Below are 20,592 nucleotides of genomic sequence, written 5' to 3' on the forward strand. Positions count from 1 at the left end.
TATATATATATATATATATATATATATATATATATATATATATATATATATATATATATATATATATATATATATATATTGTATATATTGTATATATATGTGTGTGTGTGTGCAAAGGGGAAAAAAATCCCCCTCCCCCTAAAAAAAGTCTGGCTTCGTTTATGACACTTGTTATGCCCTGGACTGTTTTTGGACAGTATTTCGAATATGTTTTTTTTTATCTCATACGAGCATAACACTAAACAAAAAAGTACTCACCATTTAGGTCAATGTACTTTCGGCCATTGTCTAATTGAAGCTGGTCATTACTTTTAGAATACCAGTTGTAGTTTATACTTTCAGCCACTACTTCTAGTTTGTCCTTTTTACAAAGTAATTTGAATAGTCATATTGTTTGATGCTAACAGGTTCAGTAGCAAGGTTACTATCTGGCCTTAGAAAACCTGTTTGAAGTAACAAATAAATATTTTTGATATTTTAATATCTTATCTTATATAACACAGACATTACTTCAAAAAAGAAGATGATTACGTCATGAGCGTCATGCATTTAGCCATGCATATTAACCAGGGGTGCACCGGATAGTCGCTCCGGCTCCGGCTTCTGCCGAAAATCCGGCATTTTTTACTATCCGGTGCTATTCGGCTCCGGTCGGATATCACTACCGGATAGTAAACCGGTTAGTAAAAAATACACCTATTTAATATGCATAAAGTGGACCTCGTTCCATTAATGTCTGTTGTAGAATGTATTAATGTTTATATTAAAACAAAATAATGTGCCTAAAAATAGAGCCATTATGAATATGCACCAAACATCGTTTATTATAGAGACAAGGCGTGTTAATAACTTAATATAAATAGAAATGAAATTTTACATCAAAAATGCGCTTTACATACAGAGCAGCAATGGCTGACACTTTTTTCAATTTGTCTTGACCTTTGAGTAGGTTAGTTAACATGTTAAAATGCTACATTCCTTGACTACGTCATGCTGACCAGACGTCTGTCTAGCTGTGTGGGTATATCTCCAGAGGTAGAGATGAACAACTCCCACCCCTTTTATTTGTTTAGTCCATCACATTGAGTTTTTTTTTATAGGCAGGTGACCACAAGTTAAATACGATGGACGTAGGTCAGCGTATTGACACTCTCTAGAGGTCACACCTTTCGAGGGAACTGAGTTTGTTTATTTAGTAGTTAATCTTTATTACGGGGGCTGGACTACCATAGCCACAACTCTAAGGTAACCAGGTATATTTCCAGATGAACTACTCCCTCCCCCTTTTATTTGTTTAGTCCATCACATGAGTTCATTGATTGACAGGTGACCACAAGTCAGATACGATGGACGTAAGCACTCTCTAGAGGTCACACGAGGGAACTATGTTTGTTTACTTAGTAGTAAATCTTAATTGGGTGGGGTGGGTGGGGGGGTGTGGACTGGACTTCAAGCCAAACATCTACACGGGTATCCGGACAAAGAGTTTGCTTATTTGGAGAAAGATCTTAATCACGTTGTTGGGCTAGAGGCCACACCTTTTCAAGTGTGCCGAGTTACTTGAACATAAATCTCAATTAGTAAGCTGGACTAAAGATCACACGCACCTAAACGAGTGACCTTTAGCTACACAGAACACAAACCGCGAGATTATATAGCCCAGTAAGCCAGTAACTAATTATTTTGTAGAAGACACGACCAGGGCTATCTTTAAATGGAGAGCTAAACACCCCATATTCTTTATTTTATTTTTTTGGTCCTTGACACCCAATTTATTGATAGACATTGACCATTTTTTAAGCCAGAATGAAAAAAAACACAACGTGCTAGCAAAGGATTTTACACTGTCAATAAATATTACGGTGAAATAATTTTTCTAACGTGTTAACTTGAATATTACTCCTGCAGTTACGTGTCTTGATTTGATAACATATTCTTAACAATTATTTACAGTCAATGAACTCCTTGTTATTACTATTTTTGTTTACTTAAGATGCGTACTTAGCCACTGTGTATCAGGCTAGGACGACTTTTACACACCTGACATCCATAAGCTTATTATCGTTCCGTTTTGTAACAGTTACTGAAACCACGAATAAAATAATTAAGAAGTAATAATTAAGAAAGATGTTTCTAGCAAACGTTCTTTGCATTTAATGTTTCTTACGTACGTTCTTTGCACAATAAAATAAAACAAAGATGTGCATGTTTGCGTGTGTGTATTTTTTTTGTCTTGTATTAGAATCATTAGAAAGAAAGCTAATTTCATTGTTTAATTCTTTTGACTTAATAAATAACAGAAAATCTTACAGTAAATTTTAAAATCGCATAAAATAAATTGAATAATAGTACCGCAGTTAGATCTAGCAAACAAAGAAACAATATGCTGGAGCGTAAAAAAAAACAACCCTTGACCTCTAACTAGTGGACGGGTATAATTTATCTATATGCTTGACTGACCATGCCAATGTGTTATCTTTTTTGACTGACACCAAACTCTATTGCGTGCGTATGCTCAAGGAAAAAACAATGCTTGATTGTTAACACAAACAACTACACACACTACACTAGAACTACATGTGTAGGCTCACTAGGTATGTCTGACCAGGTTGTTGGTCTGAAATTCATGAACACATACATCCGACCACTATAGAAGGCAGATTGCACTTTACTTATGAGATTTACATTAGTAACTAGTTAAATATATACTAACATTATTTACATTGCCCTTCCTACACACATCCTTTACAGTTGGTGGCATCGTACATACACACAGACACACTCATGCTATACAGATTTTTAGAAATACTGTTAAGCTTGAATAAATCAATCAGTAACAGAGTTTAAAACAATAACGTATATAAAAGGAAAAAAAAAAACACCAACCAATATAGGTATGTTATTTAACAGTTTCGTAAAATGTTCAGCAACACAAGCTATTAACAAGACACTTAGGTGTCCGGCTCCGGCCCCGGCCGAATATCAAATTTTACTATCCGGTCATATCCGGCCCCGGCCGGATATCAAAAAGTACTATCCGGTGCACCCCTAATATTAACCAACGACCTAAATTCTGCCAATCACTAGTTTTCATGGCTAGCTCAGGCAACCCATTCCATGCTCTAATAGCGCTAGGGAAGAAGGAGCATTTGTAAAAATTTGTCCTAGCATATGGAACGAGAAACGTGCCTTTATCTTTGTGTCTTTCTGAGTATTTTATTAGCGGCCCCCGTAAGGTGAAAAGCCGGTATAAGGTTTGTACAAAATGTTCGTCTGTCTGTCTGTCCCTCTGTCCGTCTGTCACACTCCGATCTCAAAAACTATAATAGAAATGAAAAATATTATTTCACCATGCGATGCGGCTTGCAAAGTTTAGATGCAATGGCTACTTTTGTTTTTCTAAAGGCAAACCGTTTAGTTTAAAAAGAAATTTCATAAAAATACACCAATTCTAAAACAATTGCAAAAATGTAAGGGAGATAATGTTACAATATGTTAACAAAGAAAGATATACTTTTTTGTATTTTCATTATCACTAAGTCAAATATATGTATAAAATGTACAAGAATTGTTCAGAACAAATATAAATATTAGTTAAAATTCTTTTTTTCTGGTCAACTAGCTGCTAAAATTAAAAGAAAACATTTATGTTTGTTTATAAAGGCTAATATTGCACTTTGTAAATATCACGCAATTTTTTTTTAAAAGACTCTTTATGCATCGACTTGAGTGCGGTAATATGAAAAGTAACGGCAAGTTTCGTTACTAAACTAATCTCTCAAAAAGTTTTAAATAATCAGATTTTATTTATTTTTTGTTTGGTGCCCCCATCAGAATAAAAAAGTTTTTTTTGGTGTGCGTTTTGTCTGTTGGTTGGTCTGTCCGTCACGTTTAGATTAAAAAAACAACAACTCTAAAAGCCATTAAAAATTTGACCTAACCTTTAATGTGTCTTCCGAAACATCTCAATAGTTTGTAGTATCTATAGTAAATCGTTCCGGATTTTTTTGTGTGTGAAAACAAATGAATGCTAACTTATATTACATTTAATTTCCATGCTTAAGCGTTCCGTTTTTTTTTAATGTAAATAGCATATAAATGTTAAATGAAAATCTCTATAATGACTTATGTTTTATTAACTATAAAGTTGTTTCGAATATCTATACTATAAAGTAGAATGTAGGGTGTATGTATGTTACTTATAAATATCAAAACCGCTTGACCAATCTTGATAAAACTTGGCAGGAATGTTTCTTGGGTACCAACTTAGACCTTAGTGTATGTATTGTAGCCCTAAAACAAACTTAAGACCCTAAAAAAAATAAAGTTGTCCGACTCTATTAAAGCTATAGTATTTTATGGATCTAGGCCATGTCTACAATGTTGACATGAGAAAAGATCGAAAGGATTTAGACCTAGATCTAATTTTAAGAAATACACTTTGCGCAGATAGTTTTTTACTTTGACACATGAAAATACAAAAAAAAATCCATTGATTTCATTATATAATAAAATTAACCTTCAATTTTGTGTTTCAAAAGCATTTTTTGCATTAATTAGTTCGTTATATCTGTGACTACAGATTTCCTGACGAACATTTTTTCATTAGACAATTCCGTAATGAATCGCTTACTAAAAATTAATTCGTTTAATTGTTTACTTTATAATCCCATCCCTAGATCTAAAACTCTAATTCAACTCTAAGATGATAAAACTTCTCTTCGCACAGATAGTTTTATACCTTTACACATGAACATACTAATTATAGTCCATTCATTTCATATTTTGATTAAATAAACATTCAAATTTGGTTTTCTAAAGCACTTTTAATAGACTGCATTCGTTTACGAAAGCTGCGAAGCCGGGTTGAGATAGGACTACATTCATTCATGAATCGCGTACTAAAAATTATTTCGTTTAATTGTTTACTTTATAATCCCATTCATTTAACAAAGCTATCGCTCTTTTCGTTTTTAATAGATATGAATGTATCGACTGCGGGTAAACCCATTTTCGCAAAACTAATTTTATTTTCGTAGCGAAAGAGAAATAACGTGAAAGCATCATTAGCTAAGTTTAACATACATTTAAATCCAATCCATTACATTAGTAAACACAAACTTAGACCCGCAGGCCGCGGGTAATGCAAGGCTAGTTGTTTTATAAAAAATAAATTATGTTAAATTATTGTTTGAAATCACATAATGGGCTATGTTGGACTAAAAAGTTGAATCACAAATTGGACCGGAAGTGGCTTTTTTCGTTATATATCTTTGTATTATTCAGTTCTCTTTTTAAATTAAACTGACATTATTATGCTATAATTTTAAGTGTGCCTGATAGAGAACAAAATTCTGCACAAAAATACGGGTAGTTGGGGTGTAATCCGATAGAGGCTATAAAAATAAAAGCCCTAAACCTAGCGTGTGAAACTACACATTTACAGTACTTTATTTGATGAGTATTTTACCCAAGATCTGTGTTGTTTTTTTAGGACTTGCTTATTTCAAGTACCCGGCATTTTCCGATACACAATTTCATACACAAAATATTTGTTGAAAATATTGTAGTGATTGACTAGATCAGGGGTCGGCAACCTGCGGCTCGCGAGCCGCATGCGGCTCTTTGGATATTAAGCTGCGGCTCTTTAGTTCCATGCGCAAATATTATTTATTTTATCGAAAAAAAAAAAAAATTAAAAATCATTCTGATTCTATTCTATCTCTCAGCCACTTGTATTCGTTTTTCAGCGCACCCCTCCCCAAGTTTTGAAATGTAACATGTTTGCAGGTGGAAGATATTCAACTTTCTTCTGCCCCATCACTTGATATATATATATATATATATGAGTCTTGATACAAAAAGAAACGGCACAAGTTGCCCTTTTTGTCAGGTATTTGTCTTTCCAAGGTCCAAAAAAAGAACTTTTAAGATTGCTACCGGTCTCGTGACAAACTAGAGGAGAAGATACAGCTAATGTCGTGCAAAAATATATTAAAGACAATATAATCAATATAAATATAATCGTTTCAATAGCAACTGATGGAGCCAGAAGTATAACAGGAAAAAAATTAAGGCGCAACTACGATTCTTTGGAGCAAAATAAACCTCTAAATTCTTACGTTTCACTACATAATACACCTGGTAGCGCTTTGTGTCCAAACAATTCCGACCAAAATATTTGAGGTCATGATTTTGGTAATCAAGATTAATAACATCATCTTATCAAAAGCACTCTACAGTCGTCAGTTTAAAGAATTCTTAACGAAATGGAGACTCAGTATCCCGACCTCCTTCTTTACAATAACGTGCAATGGCTCTCTAAAGGTAAGGTGTTGAAACGTTTTGTTTTGTGCTTGAATGAATTAAATACATTCCTAAATGATAAAGGCATTAATCAACCTGAATTAGAGAACAACAAATAGTTGCAAGGAAACCCAGCCTATGCTTTGGTAGAAGAATTCGTTTGTTTTGAAGAAAAATGTATTCTTTTTGCAGAAATTATTCAGAGCGGTCAAAATTAAAGATGAATTTATTGACAGATTTGAACACTTCAAAACAAACACAACGGTTGTAGCATTTATAAAAAAAAATCTTAACACTAATAGTACCGAAATCCACATTGAGCCATTTGGAATTGATACTGGATCTCTAGACATGCAATTGATCGATTTAAAAACTAAAGCTTTGTGTAGTGGTCTGAAAATCAAGTTTTAAGAGTTGAAGGTCCAGAAATGTTTGTAACGCAACAAAAGTGGACTGCTTTGGAAAAAATGCCGCGAGATGAGGCACTTATATTCGACGCATGGAATAGTCTTCCAGACTGCTACAGTCAAGTGAAAAAGTTGGCATTTGGAAGACTGACTAACGTCGGATCGGTATATTCGTGCGAACAAGCGTTCTCTTGCATGAATATAATTAAAAATCAAGTAAGAGTCGTGTTTGAAACTAAAAACAAGTTATGAGCCAAATTCATCCAAACTTTCCAAAACAATACAAAGCCATAGTTACCACTGAATTTTTTTGCTCAATTGTTTGCTATTGAAGTACAGGCTAGTGTTGTATGTGAATGTTTAATATTTATACTGAATTAATAAGTAATCATCTAATAATCATCTAATAATACCATATATATATATATATATATATATATATATATATATATATATAATGTATAATTTGTTATGTAAAACACTATTTATATAAAGATAAATGGATATTTTTCTTCTGAAAAAAAATCTTATGGCTCTTTAGAAAAGTGGAAATGTTGTAAATTGTAATTTTTGGCTCTTCTGACTCAAAAGGTTGCCGACCCCTGTACTAGATGATAGGTAGATTTGTAGAGAGATCTCTAGTCTAGTAGATTAAGTATAGATTATAGTAAATATATTACAGTAGCCTATTAATAGATCTATGTCTAATGTCTATATCTAATAATCTAAGAATTAATAAACTTTAGTCTTCAGTAATATCTAGACTTTATTCTAATAAAAATTTGACTATAGGCATAGCATAGGATAGACTCGGCACAGGCAATTTTCGTAAATGAGAAGAAGATTATTTGATTTATTTATTAGAAAATGAATTTCAAACAGTTTTTAGGCGTTATTAGATTTTTCATATAAAATTCGGAACATTTTTGGCGACGATTTGTAAAAAAATTAAAGTTATGTAGGTCGATTTATTTTCAAAACAAAATCCGGAACATTATTTACCGATTAAAAAGTTTTGTTATGTTTCGGCAAGAAAATTAACTGTAAAATAAGTCTAAAAAGTGATTTTCAGTCATCGTTTCTAGTAAATTACTTTCTTATTTTAAAATCCAGAACAACCTATTGTCGATATTTAAAAAAAAAATAAAGTCATTTGACATAAATTTGTTTTAAGTTGATAAAACGAAACAATTAGAAATCGATAAATAAACTACAGTGACGTAGTGTCAAAGAATATAAGTGTAATATTAATCAATTATGCGATTATGCAAAAATAACAAGTAAACCAGTAACACAGACTAAAAACGCAAAATACCTAGGTGTTATAATAAATGAAAAACTGTCATGGAATCCACATAGTGATGAAACTATAAAAAAATCAAACAAAGCATTAGGGTTTATTAAAAGAAATTTCTATAAATCAAATAAGAACATAAAACTAAAATGTTATTTAATCTTGGTTAGGCCAATAATAGAATATGCATCCTCCGTTTGGGACCCCTCAACTCAAGAAAACATTAAAAAACTGGAACAGACACAAAATAGAGCAGTGAGATTCATAACAAATGAATATTCACATTTGACTAGAGTAACACCCTTAGTAAAATCACTAAATTTAGAAAGTCTTCAAGACAGAAGACTCAAAAGTAAAGTAGCAATTATACATATAACATATAACATATAACACTGAACCATAATCTTCAAATACAGAAAAAAAAAATACTCTGAAAGACACAAAGATAAAGGCACATTCCTTGTCCCATATGCTAGGACAAATTTGTACAAAAAACTCCTTCTTCCCTAGTGCTATTAGAGCATGGAATGGGTTGCCTGAGCTGCCAGGAAAACCAGTGACTTTGCAGAATTTAAGTCATTGGTTAATTTGCATGACTAAATGCATGACGCGTAGGACGTAATCATCTTCTTTTTTGAAGTAACGTTTGTATTATATAAGATAAGATTTCAAACAATCATTTGACATAATTATTTTTTTATAAAACAATATCCCGAACAACTTTATAGTTAATGAAATATAAGTCAGTATAGAGATTTTCATTTAGCATGTATATGCTATTTACATTAAAAAACCGGAACAACATATTAATGATCAAGTGTTTTTTTAACGTTTAAGCACGGACATTAAATGTAATATAAGTTAGAAGAGCAAAGAAATATTCGTTGGCATTGATTTGTTTTTCACAAAACATCCGGAACAATCTATTATAGATACTTAAAACTATAGCAATATTTCTTAAGGAACATTAAAGGTTAAATAAGATTTTCATTAGTCTTTAGTGTTGTTTTTTTTAATCTAAACGTGACGGACAGACCGACTAACAGACAAAACGTACAAAAAAAAGAGTGTCTTTTATTCTGATGGGAACAAAAATAAATAAAATCTGATTATTTAAAAAAATTTGAGGGAATATATCAATATTATGTTTTTCCTTTGCTTTTCAAGCTACTGCACGAAAGTCGCTGTATATAGTGTACATTTAAAAAAAAAATCTGTGTGGTATTTACATACAAAGTGCATTGTGAGCCTTTATAGTGAAACCTAAATGTTTTCTTTTCATTTTAGCAGACAGCTGATCACAAAAAAAAACAACATTTATAACTAATATTTATATTTGTTGTGAACATTTCTTGTACATATTATAAAGATCTTTGACTTAGTGATACTGAAAATATACATAACATTCTGCATCTTTGATAACATAGTGTGACATTACCTCCCTTACATTTATGTAATTGTTTAGAATTGGTGTATTTTAGTGAAAAAAATCGCTTGCATAATTAATTTTATAAATTAAACGGTTTGCTTTTAGAAAACCAAACGTAGCCGTTGCACCTAAACTTTTCAAGCCGCATCTAATGGTGAAATAATATTTTTCATTTCTCTTATAATTTTCGAGATTTGAGTTTTACAGACAGACAGACAGACGGTCATTTTGCACAAACCTAATAGCGGCTTTTCCCTTTATGGTTGGCAGCTAAAAATAAATGAAAACGTTACCAATGAAAATGGGATAGCGATATAATTGATACTTTGAAAAAAAGGTAAGAAAATGAAAAATGGAACTATAGAAAGATTAGGAAATAAATAAACAAAATAAACAATGTCAATGACGTATTATTGAAAGCTCTCTATTATCAAAAAGCTCATATTAGATAAAGAGCTACATTACTGAATATTTCAAACAACACTTCGATATCAATACTTTCGTATGTTGACAATTTACATGAATTACATCAACTCCCTTTTTTTGTCTAGTAAAATTTGTGTACATGTTATTTCTCCTGTACCCAATTTCAGATGAAGCTGAAATTTTGCACAATTTTTACTTTTACCTTACAAAACAAAAATAACCAATTAGTTTTTTTTAAGTATTAGTAATTAGTTGTTTTTTTTTTTCATCTCGAACAAGACAAATAAATTTTACTTGACTAATAAAATGGTATAAGTTGATAAGGACCTTTTACTCTTTCTCTCCTAACTGACGATACCAACGTTGATTCCACCGGAATGTGGTAAATAATTACGGAGAGAAAGAGTTAATATTTTGTAGGTCGTCATTTTAAAGTTTAAAGTTAATAGAAAGATAGATAATTATAGAGCCTTCTATTTTCGTTAGCGCTTCGCTGGCATAGTGGTTAGTATATTGGCTTGAGTGGGCTAGAGAGGCTTTAGCCAACGAGTTTGAAACCAGGTCATTTACCTTTTTTAAAAAAATAAATCCATTTAAAATTCGATCACCCAGATACACCCTTTTTTTCAAACCACCCCATTCCAAACTGGTACAGACAAATGATAGGTTTTTATAGCTTATTGAGAAAGCTAATAGCATAAATTGCACTAAACATAAACAAATGGTAGAAATATTCCAAATCGTATAGATATATTGCTTTAGTAGGACTGTTTTGATCAGAATAAGACGGTACCCCGTCAAAATAGCGCGGACAAAATAGCGCCGACAAAATAGCGCGAAGAAAATAGAGCTGACAAAATAGCGCGGACAAAATAGCACCGACAAAATAGCGCCAACAAAATAGCGCCAACAAAATAGCGCAGAAAAGATATATTTTAGTCATTTTGAAAGAAATACTTTAGATATCGTAAAATATGAATAGAGCCATTTTTTTTTTTTTGTTTTAATGTTTTCATAATTTTCCAGTCATTTTGCAGGAAACATTTTAGATATCTTAAAACATATATAAGCAAAAATCATTATAAGGTAAAATGAATAATTTCAAAATATAGCATTTATTTATATTATTAAAGTGTACTTCGAAAACACACAAAGATACTTGTCAAATTTACACACACACACACACACACACACAAACTTTCACAAAGTTAAATTGTAGGAAATGTCACGTAGAAATTAATTCCATGACTGGCTTGTTTCCGTACATTGGCAATATAGCTTCAAGTCGTCTGTTAAGTTGGAGGTACTTTGTCTTGCTTGCAGCTTTACTTCGTTCTCCTGCAATGTACCTCAGAATCTTGTTCTCAATGTTCTTCTGTTCTCTGAGGAAGTAAGAGATTAATCTGCAGACATTGGTGGGATGACCGTCATAGACAACTGAAATGTATGGTGGCACCCCTCCACTGAATTGTTTGTTCGTGGTAAATTTGTCCTGCTAACGATCTCTAAAATTCCATAATACCATCAGAAATCTGCGGTTTCGTCTCTGGCGACCAATATAGTTGTCCTCCCAATAGTCATACAAATTTCCTACGACATCTGGCCGATCTTCATTTAATTCTTCAAAGGCAGTATTTACATCGGCAGGTGGAACAAATGAAGGGGCTAACAGCATCTTGACATCAGCAGGTGGAACAAATGAAAGAACTAACAATATCTTGACAAACATGCGTATCCGTTTTAGAAAAAAAAACTGAATTTTGTCATGAAAAAGAATATACCATAACGAGAGGAAGGCACGGTTTCTTGTCTATTAAGGGGTGTGTTTTGGGTTAGACGGGAAGTTGAGGCCTACAATTCAAATGGACACTCCAAAATTTGATATCTATTTGATGGTGTTAGACAATGACGGACAGGAAATAGCAAAATCAGTGGTTGAATTGGTCAGTCACTGCCTGAGATTAAACAAACGTTTGGTGAGATAAGAAATGTGATCGTCATCTTGAGTAATCCTGACACACCTAAAATTTGCCAATGTTGCGGCAAAAGACGCCCTGTTTTGATCAAAGAAAGATGCCGAAGATTTTTGATTATAGTATAACACACTTTCGTATTTTCCTAGCCTATTTTGTCGGGTCACCACATTTCAAAATCCTATTTTTAGCAAGTTATGTATTTCAATCAAAGGTGAAAAAGGGGAATGATATACAATTTTAAGTACTCTCGTTCTCTGTATATATGGCATACTTTCAGATGTTTTAATATTGAAAAAGATAGAGACATCAACAAAAATGATGCCCAGGACATGAAATAACTAATAATCCCGTACTTTTATACATATCATATAAAAATCATATATAAGTCCGCGCTATTTTGTCTTGCGCTATTTTGTCGGGAAATTTCGCGCTATTTTGTCGGCGCTATTTTGTCGGAGCTATTTTGTCCGCGCTATTTTGTCGGCGCTTATTTGTCCGCGCCATTTTGACGGGTCACCAAATAAGACGCCAACAGAATGATGGTTTAACGCTCATTGGATATTCGATTGTTTTTAAGTGCGTAAAATATCTAAATTTTATGAACTTTTAAAATAATGTTTTTACTTTTAAAAAAATAAAATTATAATTTAAACTTATAGGCATTAACTATATTGCTAATATAAAAGATATGTTCCTTAAAAGAAAAGATACTCAAAGGATTTAGAATAAGGATTTGAGGGTTGAGCCGAAAAAAAAATGTGTTAGAAAAATAAAAACAAAATAAAACAATAATTCATTTATATGTCATTAATTTTGTTCAATACACCTGTTTGTAACTTTGTTACAGAACTCTAATTCAAAGCTCCGAACAAATAAAGTCGATAAAGGAAGTATAAATGAAGTAGACTCATTAGATTAGGCTCAATTTTGTTTTTTTTTGGGTACTTTTAGGATTCCATTTTAAATTCTGAGTTATAGTCCCAGAATTGTTTATGCAGTAGATAAATCTTAGATTGACTAAAGGTTGTGGGAGGGGGTGGGCATGAAGCAGTCACCCCACCCCAACCCCACCAAATCGGTCAACATACTAGATGGTGGTGGGGTGACATAAGCTAAAATTGGTTAAAATATAAATAATTAGTGTAGATAATTAAAATATAATCTGTATACAAAATTCAAAAATTCGCACTTCCCCATTCGGGTAGGCGGGGGCTAGCGAAAGGGGGGGGGAGAGAACGCCCCTACCGCCCCCTAGATCCGCGAGTTTATGTAACTATGCTTTGAAGAATTGTCTTGGTGCTCAGCTCTTAGACGGTAACACAACAACCGTGAGAACGGCCCCTACACACGTTCGTGACCAACTTTCCTTGCTATAATAGTTTTCTAAAATCTGTCTGATTTCTTTAGGCTCGTGTTTTTTAAAAAGATTGCTCTTCCCCTTCAAAACAAGTGAACAAATAATATTCCTTGACTGCATCAAACATTTCATGAAAGAGACGTAACCATGGAGTCTAAGAAACACATGTGTCTCGAGACCTAAAGTTTGCGATCACTGACCCAGACAAACGTTCTTAAAGTAACTCCTAAGAATAACCACTAATTGACTGTGATAAGAAGTAAAGCCTACTATTTCTTGTTATAGTTCCATTTTGTCTAAACGATTGACTCACGATATTTTTTAATAGTGACTGGTTGAGAGACACTGACAGCTGTAGTTTGTTCCAAAACATTTGATGCATAACATCTGTACTCTCCTTCTTCTCGCTCTGAAAACCCTTTAAAAGTTAAGTCACCAGTGTTGGCATCATAGGTAATGTAGCTACTAGGAGGGATATCTTGGTTATTTCTTTTCCACTGAAATCTAAAAAAACAAAACAAAAAAAACCCAGTTCTAATGAAAGTTTGTATTTTCACACAACTAATTAACTAATTGGTTATTTTTGGTTATTTATTCTTGCGTAGTCAGGTTATAGAAATAATATATGAAAAAGTTCAGCTTGATCCAAGATTTGATCTTGAAGAAATAACGTGTACGATCTTTTGGCCAGACAGACACACAGAGGGACAGAGTTGATATAAGCTTTGCAAAAATTGGGGTTCCAGAGAGAGAGAGAGAGAGAGAAAGAAGGAAAGAGAAAGAGAGCGTACTTTTGAATGTCATAGTAACAGATACATTAATTCACGGCCTAAAAAAAGTTTTTATGGGGGAAAATGTGGTCCGTTATTTGAAATTTGAAAAAAAAATGAAAAAAAGAGTATGTTCCGGTCAAAATAAATTATATAAATAATGAGAACAAATCAACTGCGAAGCCGGGGGTTAAATGCTAGTTTACAATATTTTTTTAAAAGCAAATAAATTTAGAGTAAATAAGAACCGATGTCAGACGTTAGTTTAGTCTTCCAATGATTATACTCTTTACTCAGTGGCGGCACTAGTGGGGTGCGGGGGTTGCGGTCCACACCGTTGACATTAATATGGGGAGTGACACCCAAGTGGGAAAAATATATCTATGTAAAAGCAAACACATCAAAAACAATCTCTATATACATACATACTCAGACATACTTTGGATTATATTATAGTGACGTCACTGTCTGTACTTCAGATATTTAAAAAAAATTTTCTTTCAACTTATTCAACCCAACGTGTGTTTGTAAACAAATGTACATTTCTATTTCATATTTTGTATCTTGTACTATATACCCCAAAGCCATGACACAGTCATCACTAATTCTCCCACTTGGGATGGATTAAATAAAAATGAAAATGGAATCTTTTATTACTTACCTTGTGCATTAGAAAACTAAACACATTTCAGGATAAAAACGAAGCGGTTAATTTTACTCAAAACAGTGTTTTTATTCAGTTTCTTCCAAGTGCAAGATTTATATTATAAGCATTATTTTATTACTACTAGATCAATTTCGAAATGTTTTCAAGATCTAAAACTGAAAAATTATCAATTTCTCATAGTAAATATGAAGTCTTATTATCTCAAAAGTTTCTTAGTATTATTCTCAGCGGAGGAGGGTATTGGGGGTATTTAGTTTTGGATTTTTAATATTATAAAATTCGGAAATGAATGGATATGTTCTTGCTTTTTAAAAACGCTAAATCCAATGTTAAAGAAAAACTTTCAAAGCACAATTTCGTGATTTATAGACTATATCAATTCACGAGTATTCTACTAGTTCAAAGGAATAAAAGCATCGTTTAGTTCTCAACGTCATTTTTTGTGACCGTACACATATTTTTTTTTTGGCACGGATTTAATTCCCACTATGACCAACCATTTTACACATGTTTTGATACCAAATAAAACCAGACAGATGGACAGATGAAGTTGCAATGTGCACAATAAGAAGTGACTTCTACTTTCGTTGGTTTTGGTATACCAGTAGCTTCACATTTGACAACAAAGTCAAGTTCACCCTTGTACAAAGTCACTGCTTCAATTGGATTGGTGATGTCTGGAGGGCTAAGCAAGACTAAACACATTGGAAATATACAACAATTACATTTATATTTAATAGTGTCGTAAACAGGCTGAATAGTAGCAGCTTGAACTTAATATATTCATTTGTAAGCAAAGATGAATTTTGTTATAGATTTAAGAATAGCGAATGGCTTTCCAAAATGTACATGTTTCTGTGTTTAAGTTATATGTGGAAGCTACTATGATTAAAATTATTTCTTAACGTTTTGATGTTGTTAAAATGGGCATACCATAATAACCATTCACCCTTTTTTTTCTTCATAGCCAAATGATGGTCAAGACATGGATGTCTCAAGTCCATAACTCAGATAACTATTAAATAATATATTTAAAGTAAAAAAAAATAGATAGTAAAATAACTAAATAGTAAAGTTGATAAAGAGTCGCACGTATAACGCAAATGTCGTGAGTTCGATTACCATAAAGTCCACATTTTTTCCATTTATTTGTCAAAGACAAAAGGAATATTTATGTTACTATATTTGTTTAAACATAAAGCAGGATTTTAATAAATCTTATTTTACTTGTTCCTATGTAGAGAAAAAACAACAAATAAAATTACAAAATCAGTCTTGTAGTTGGTAGTTTAAAGTTATTCTTTGCATGAATAAGGCCCACTTAAACTATGACAGCCTTATTTGCAAGATATTTATTTTATCACTTCTATGCCTATTAAAATAACGTTCCGGAAAACTCTTTTCATAATTTTATAGAAAGGACATTTTTCTGAGGCCTAAGAGTAAAATAAAGTAAGTAGTAATAGTATTACCATCTCTATGACAATGGCCAGAGAAGAAAAAACTGCTGATCATCATTAAGAACTCTAACCGTAACATGATTAATGATCTCTTTGGAAGATAAATTTCAGATTTGTGACCACCTGTAAAATAAATGTAATAAAACAAACAATTTTAAAAAGGTTAATGCTAGCATGTGGAATTTTTTCCCAGGTTTCCAAAGCTTTCTTAAGAGCATCTCACTTCTGCCTCATCATCGATCTGTTGTTATCAGGCGAGTTATCCTTGCAACCACTACTTCCTCTAACGAGACTAATCAACTTAACACTCAAATTGGAATCTTTAAAAAAATAAATCCCTCATAAAACGTGAACTCAAGCTACCAGGTTTGACCTGCTTTTAGGAAAGATCCGCCTTTGAAAGCAAAACAATGGACACTGGAACCATATAAATATTGTCAGCAGTTTTAAGAAGATCTTACTTATGTTCAGCGCATCGGGCGGCAAGCTATCTAAACAATGATCTGTCATTAGCAATGTCTGAAGCCTCTTCTCCACCTGGTGTTCCCTACTCTGAGGTCCTCCATGAAAGTTATACGAGGACGGCTCTGTTTGCGCTTTCCACGAATTAGCCTCTATGTCATCGCAGCTGTTTGTATGCGTAGTTCATTTTGTCGTAGAAAATGTTCAGGAAATATCATGTGACGCTCTGTCACAACCTCACTAAGTGGTCGATTCAGTCGGCATAGGATTTCCTTAACACCTGATCTCTATAATTGACTCCTAAAATCCGTTTTCGCCATTTTTTGTTGCGCCACAATTAGTCTTTTCTCAATTATGGAAGATGACTTCGATGTCTCAAATGTTGCTGCTGGGATGACGATTGTATTAAGAAGGTGTATTTTTGTCTCAAGTCCAATGGTTTGGCTTGTCCAAATAGGCTGCAGCCTTTGGAAAATGATCCCTGCCTTTCCTATTTGGTACGCTACGTTCTGGCAAGCATCCCCATCGTTTGTTATGATGCTGCCAAAGTATGTGAACTTGTCCAACTCTTCAAGCTTTGACTCGCCAAGTCTGACGGGTGCACCCTTTACCTTATATCACACTAGCAAAATTTTATCTTATTCAAGTTCATGCTGAGGCCAATTTTGGGTGCCTCTCTAGTCTCTCCGTCATTCTTTGTATGCATTTATTTGTAGCCCCGAGTAGTGCAACCTCATCGGCAAAGTCCAAGTCCTTCATTTGGTTTTGTTTACGCCATGGAATACCGAAGGAAGTCTGATTTATTGCTCTCCTAATTATGTAGTCGATGGCTAGGGGGAAGAGGAAGGGTGAAACGTTTCCCCCCCCCCGTCTCACAAGTGTCTCGATGTTAAAAAAAACTCGTCTGTTCCTTCTTCTATTTTAATGCAGCAACTAGATTTAGTGTACAGGTGGCGTAGAATCTGGACAGATGTTTCTGGGAAGCCATATTCTGTAACATTGCTTTATTATTTCCCACAATTTATTTGTATTCCTCTCATTTTACATTTTCATTCACTAAATCTTTTTCATCTTGTTTTCAACTAAATCAATGCTCTTTTTTTTTTCTAATTGTATGTCTTCTGTGTCTGTTTCCCAAGCCTTGAATGTGCGTTTGTTCTATGGTTAGCCTTAGAACCCCTAGACTTAATATAAATACCTAATAAATACATGAATTAATTTACTTTTAATTACACCAACGTCCCCTCGACTTACTGTAAGAGTTGACCAACAACGACCAACTATAAACAAAAATTTGCTCAAATTTTTATTTTAAAAAAGCTTATATCAAATCACTCTGTCTTTCTGTCTGTCTGTCTTTCTGTCTGTGTGTCTGGCAAAAAGGTTGTACACGTTATTTCTCCAACACTAATCTCCGATCAAGCTGAAATTTTCTACAATTATTTGTTTGACATGCCAGCACAAGAATCAATAAAAAAAAAACAATATCCAATTAGTGATTCTTGGTAATTAATTATTTTGTTGGGTATCTCGAACAAGGTAAAAATGTAATTGACTAATAAGAGGGTATAAGTTTGAATTTCTCACCTTTATACTTTGTAGAGAGAAACGTTTGAACTAACTATAGGTAACTAAAGATTTTCTATTTTCATAAACACTTTCCTGGAACAGTGGTTTGTGTGTTAGCTTGAGGAGGCTTTAACCCTCTAGTATGAATTCAGGCTGTTCTCTATTTTTACTGCATTTAAAAAGCGATCACCCAGATACACCTACTTTCTCCCCCTCCCCTTCCCAACTGGTCCAGACAAATTATAGTATACTAGCATATTGAGAAAGCTAAAAGTATGAAATAGCGCTAAAAATAAATTGGTAAAAATATTTCTAATCGCACACATTTATTATTGTCTAGAGTCTAGATCTATTACAAATTTAATTACATTGCTTGTCCAAACTAATTGATACATCTACGCTTGTTTTTTTTTAATAATTTTTAAAAGGTTTTTCTTCTTGAAATCTTTTTTTTTTTTAAGTCTTTCTAAACGACATTTTGAGGAACATTTGTGACCATTTATTTGACTATTCCTGTCAAATTATTTTATCTAACTAGGCTGCATATTTGTTTTCATATGTCATCTTTAATTTTCGTTTGATATCTAGTAAATTATTCTTTTCCGACCTACACTGTCAATCAGTTTACTGAAATCGCCCCTTGCAATATAAACTTTTTTCCACATTATATTATTCTCAACACTATTTGTAAAAACATTTGTGAAATGTCTATATCGAACGGTGTATTCTACCTAATTATTGATAATCAAATTGTATTTGTTTTGTAAAATTAAGACTCCTGAAAAATATGCATAAAGCAATAGTAATTACCCTTTACTTTATATGCATAAAGCAATAGTAATTACCCTTTACTTTTTGAAGTAACAGTATGTTTTTTAGTAAAATGTTTTACACATTTCAAATGTTCCTTCAGAGTTAAAGATCATCTATTCCTTATTCCAAACCTGCCACAGATAGAAGGGACATGGTAGATGGAAGTGTATAAGCCCTGGGTAGCATTAAAGCTACATATGCAATATTCAGTATCCAAAAATAACTTTTAAAAATTGTATTTAATCCAATACGTAACAGTTGCTAAAATAATGTGATGAGCCTTATTACGTTTAACACAAATAAAAAATGATAAACAATAACAACATTAAAAATACCTTTTAAACATAAAATACCTTCTTTATGCAGCTTTTCTCTTAAAAATAAGTGAATGTAAGATTTAAAAACAAACAACAACAATGGAACCTTTTTTTACGTCCCCCTTCTCCCTTTGTTCCAGAGAAAGAATCCTGGTTAAGCCAATGTATAGATCTTTCTAATATTCCATTGATAAGCACATAGATCTAGTCCTAGAAGACGATACGCAAGTTTTGCCTGAACAATAATGTATAAAACTCTTGAGTCAGAAAAGCCTTCAATTTGAAAAATTCGCGAAAGCAATACTCATTACCAGAAAGCGATAGTTCTTTCAAAATCGATGCTAGATCTAGACCTAGAATCCCAGATCTAGATCTCAAGCCGAATTTAAATTTACTTTCTTTTTTACTTGAAAAATGATAAAGGTTAAACTAGAGATGTCCCTTAGTGGCCAACGAGCTAGTAATTTATTTTTTCTCAGCAATATACATCAACTGTTGATTTTCTAGAAAAAATCGTCAGAGCCGTTTTTGAGATGCAGGCTCCTCCGACATCCATGAAGTTCTGACTTCAACAAAGGTACTGTAATACAATACGTTGTCGCTAGTAATTTAGGCGATGTACACAGTAACTTGTCGCTAGTAGTTTAGTGATATAAGTCTTTGATAAAGGTTTAATAATTGTAAAGGGTTATACTGAACCTGTGAAACGATCTCCTGTTGAAGACATTAAAATTATTAGATATGTTTTGAGGTGGCTATAAATAAAATAGATGTCGCCACTGGTTTATGCGATTTATAAATACTTGTCGCTAGTGGTTTGGGCGAAGTGAATTGTTAAGATTAAGGTTTAGTAAGGATGTACGGTTATATTTACCGTGTCAAACGTTATCTTGTTGAAGATTGGAAAACAATGAAACAATGTATTCACGTGAAGGGAAAAATAAATAAAAAATTGTAGTCGACACTTGGTTTATGACTCTTCGATTGTTTAGGGAGCTGAAATGATTCTCATAAAACATAAACTATGACGTAACGGGAAATTTTGACTTTGCCAAACAATTTCCTGTACAACGAAGTTTTCTCCCTTTTTTTTTTTAGAAGAAAGTCAGATGGTGCAGATGTATGCATATCATGGCACTATAGACCTGTATCCTGTTCACTTGGTTGTAAATAAGACAAACTGGTTCAATCGGGTAGAGTACGGTTGCAAGCACTAGTCACAGGTTTATTGCTCAACGTCAGAATCAGAACATAAATCGCAAGGGACTTTTCTCTCAGTATTTGGACACTTAACTTAACTGTACATATTAACATATCCAACATATTGCCTCGATGGAAT

General features: G+C 32.9%; 1 protein-coding gene across 2 annotated transcripts; it reads right to left on the reverse strand.

The window, feature by feature from the left end:
- Nucleotides 1–260: 260 nt before the first annotated feature.
- LOC129923568 (limbic system-associated membrane protein-like) lies at nucleotides 261–20,233 on the reverse strand. 2 transcript variants are annotated; one of them, XM_056015085.1, is made up of 5 exons: nucleotides 20,128–20,233; nucleotides 16,105–16,215; nucleotides 15,219–15,327; nucleotides 13,509–13,699; nucleotides 261–443 (listed from the first exon to the last, which is right to left on the reverse strand). In XM_056015085.1, the coding sequence occupies exons 2-5, from the start codon at nucleotides 16,169–16,171 to the stop codon at nucleotides 352–354; spliced, it is 459 nt and encodes a 152-aa protein (XP_055871060.1). In that variant the 5' UTR covers nucleotides 16,172–16,215; nucleotides 20,128–20,233; the 3' UTR covers nucleotides 261–351. The 2 variants fall into 2 exon arrangements, with proteins under 2 accessions (XP_055871060.1, XP_055871059.1); XM_056015084.1 differs by lacking the exon at nucleotides 20,128–20,233 and adding an exon at nucleotides 19,953–20,102.
- Between the last annotated feature and the right edge of the window lie 359 nt (nucleotides 20,234–20,592).

This window comes from Biomphalaria glabrata, chromosome 17, assembly GCF_947242115.1.
Source record: "Biomphalaria glabrata chromosome 17, xgBioGlab47.1, whole genome shotgun sequence".
Lineage (NCBI taxonomy): Eukaryota > Metazoa > Mollusca > Gastropoda > Planorbidae > Biomphalaria > Biomphalaria glabrata.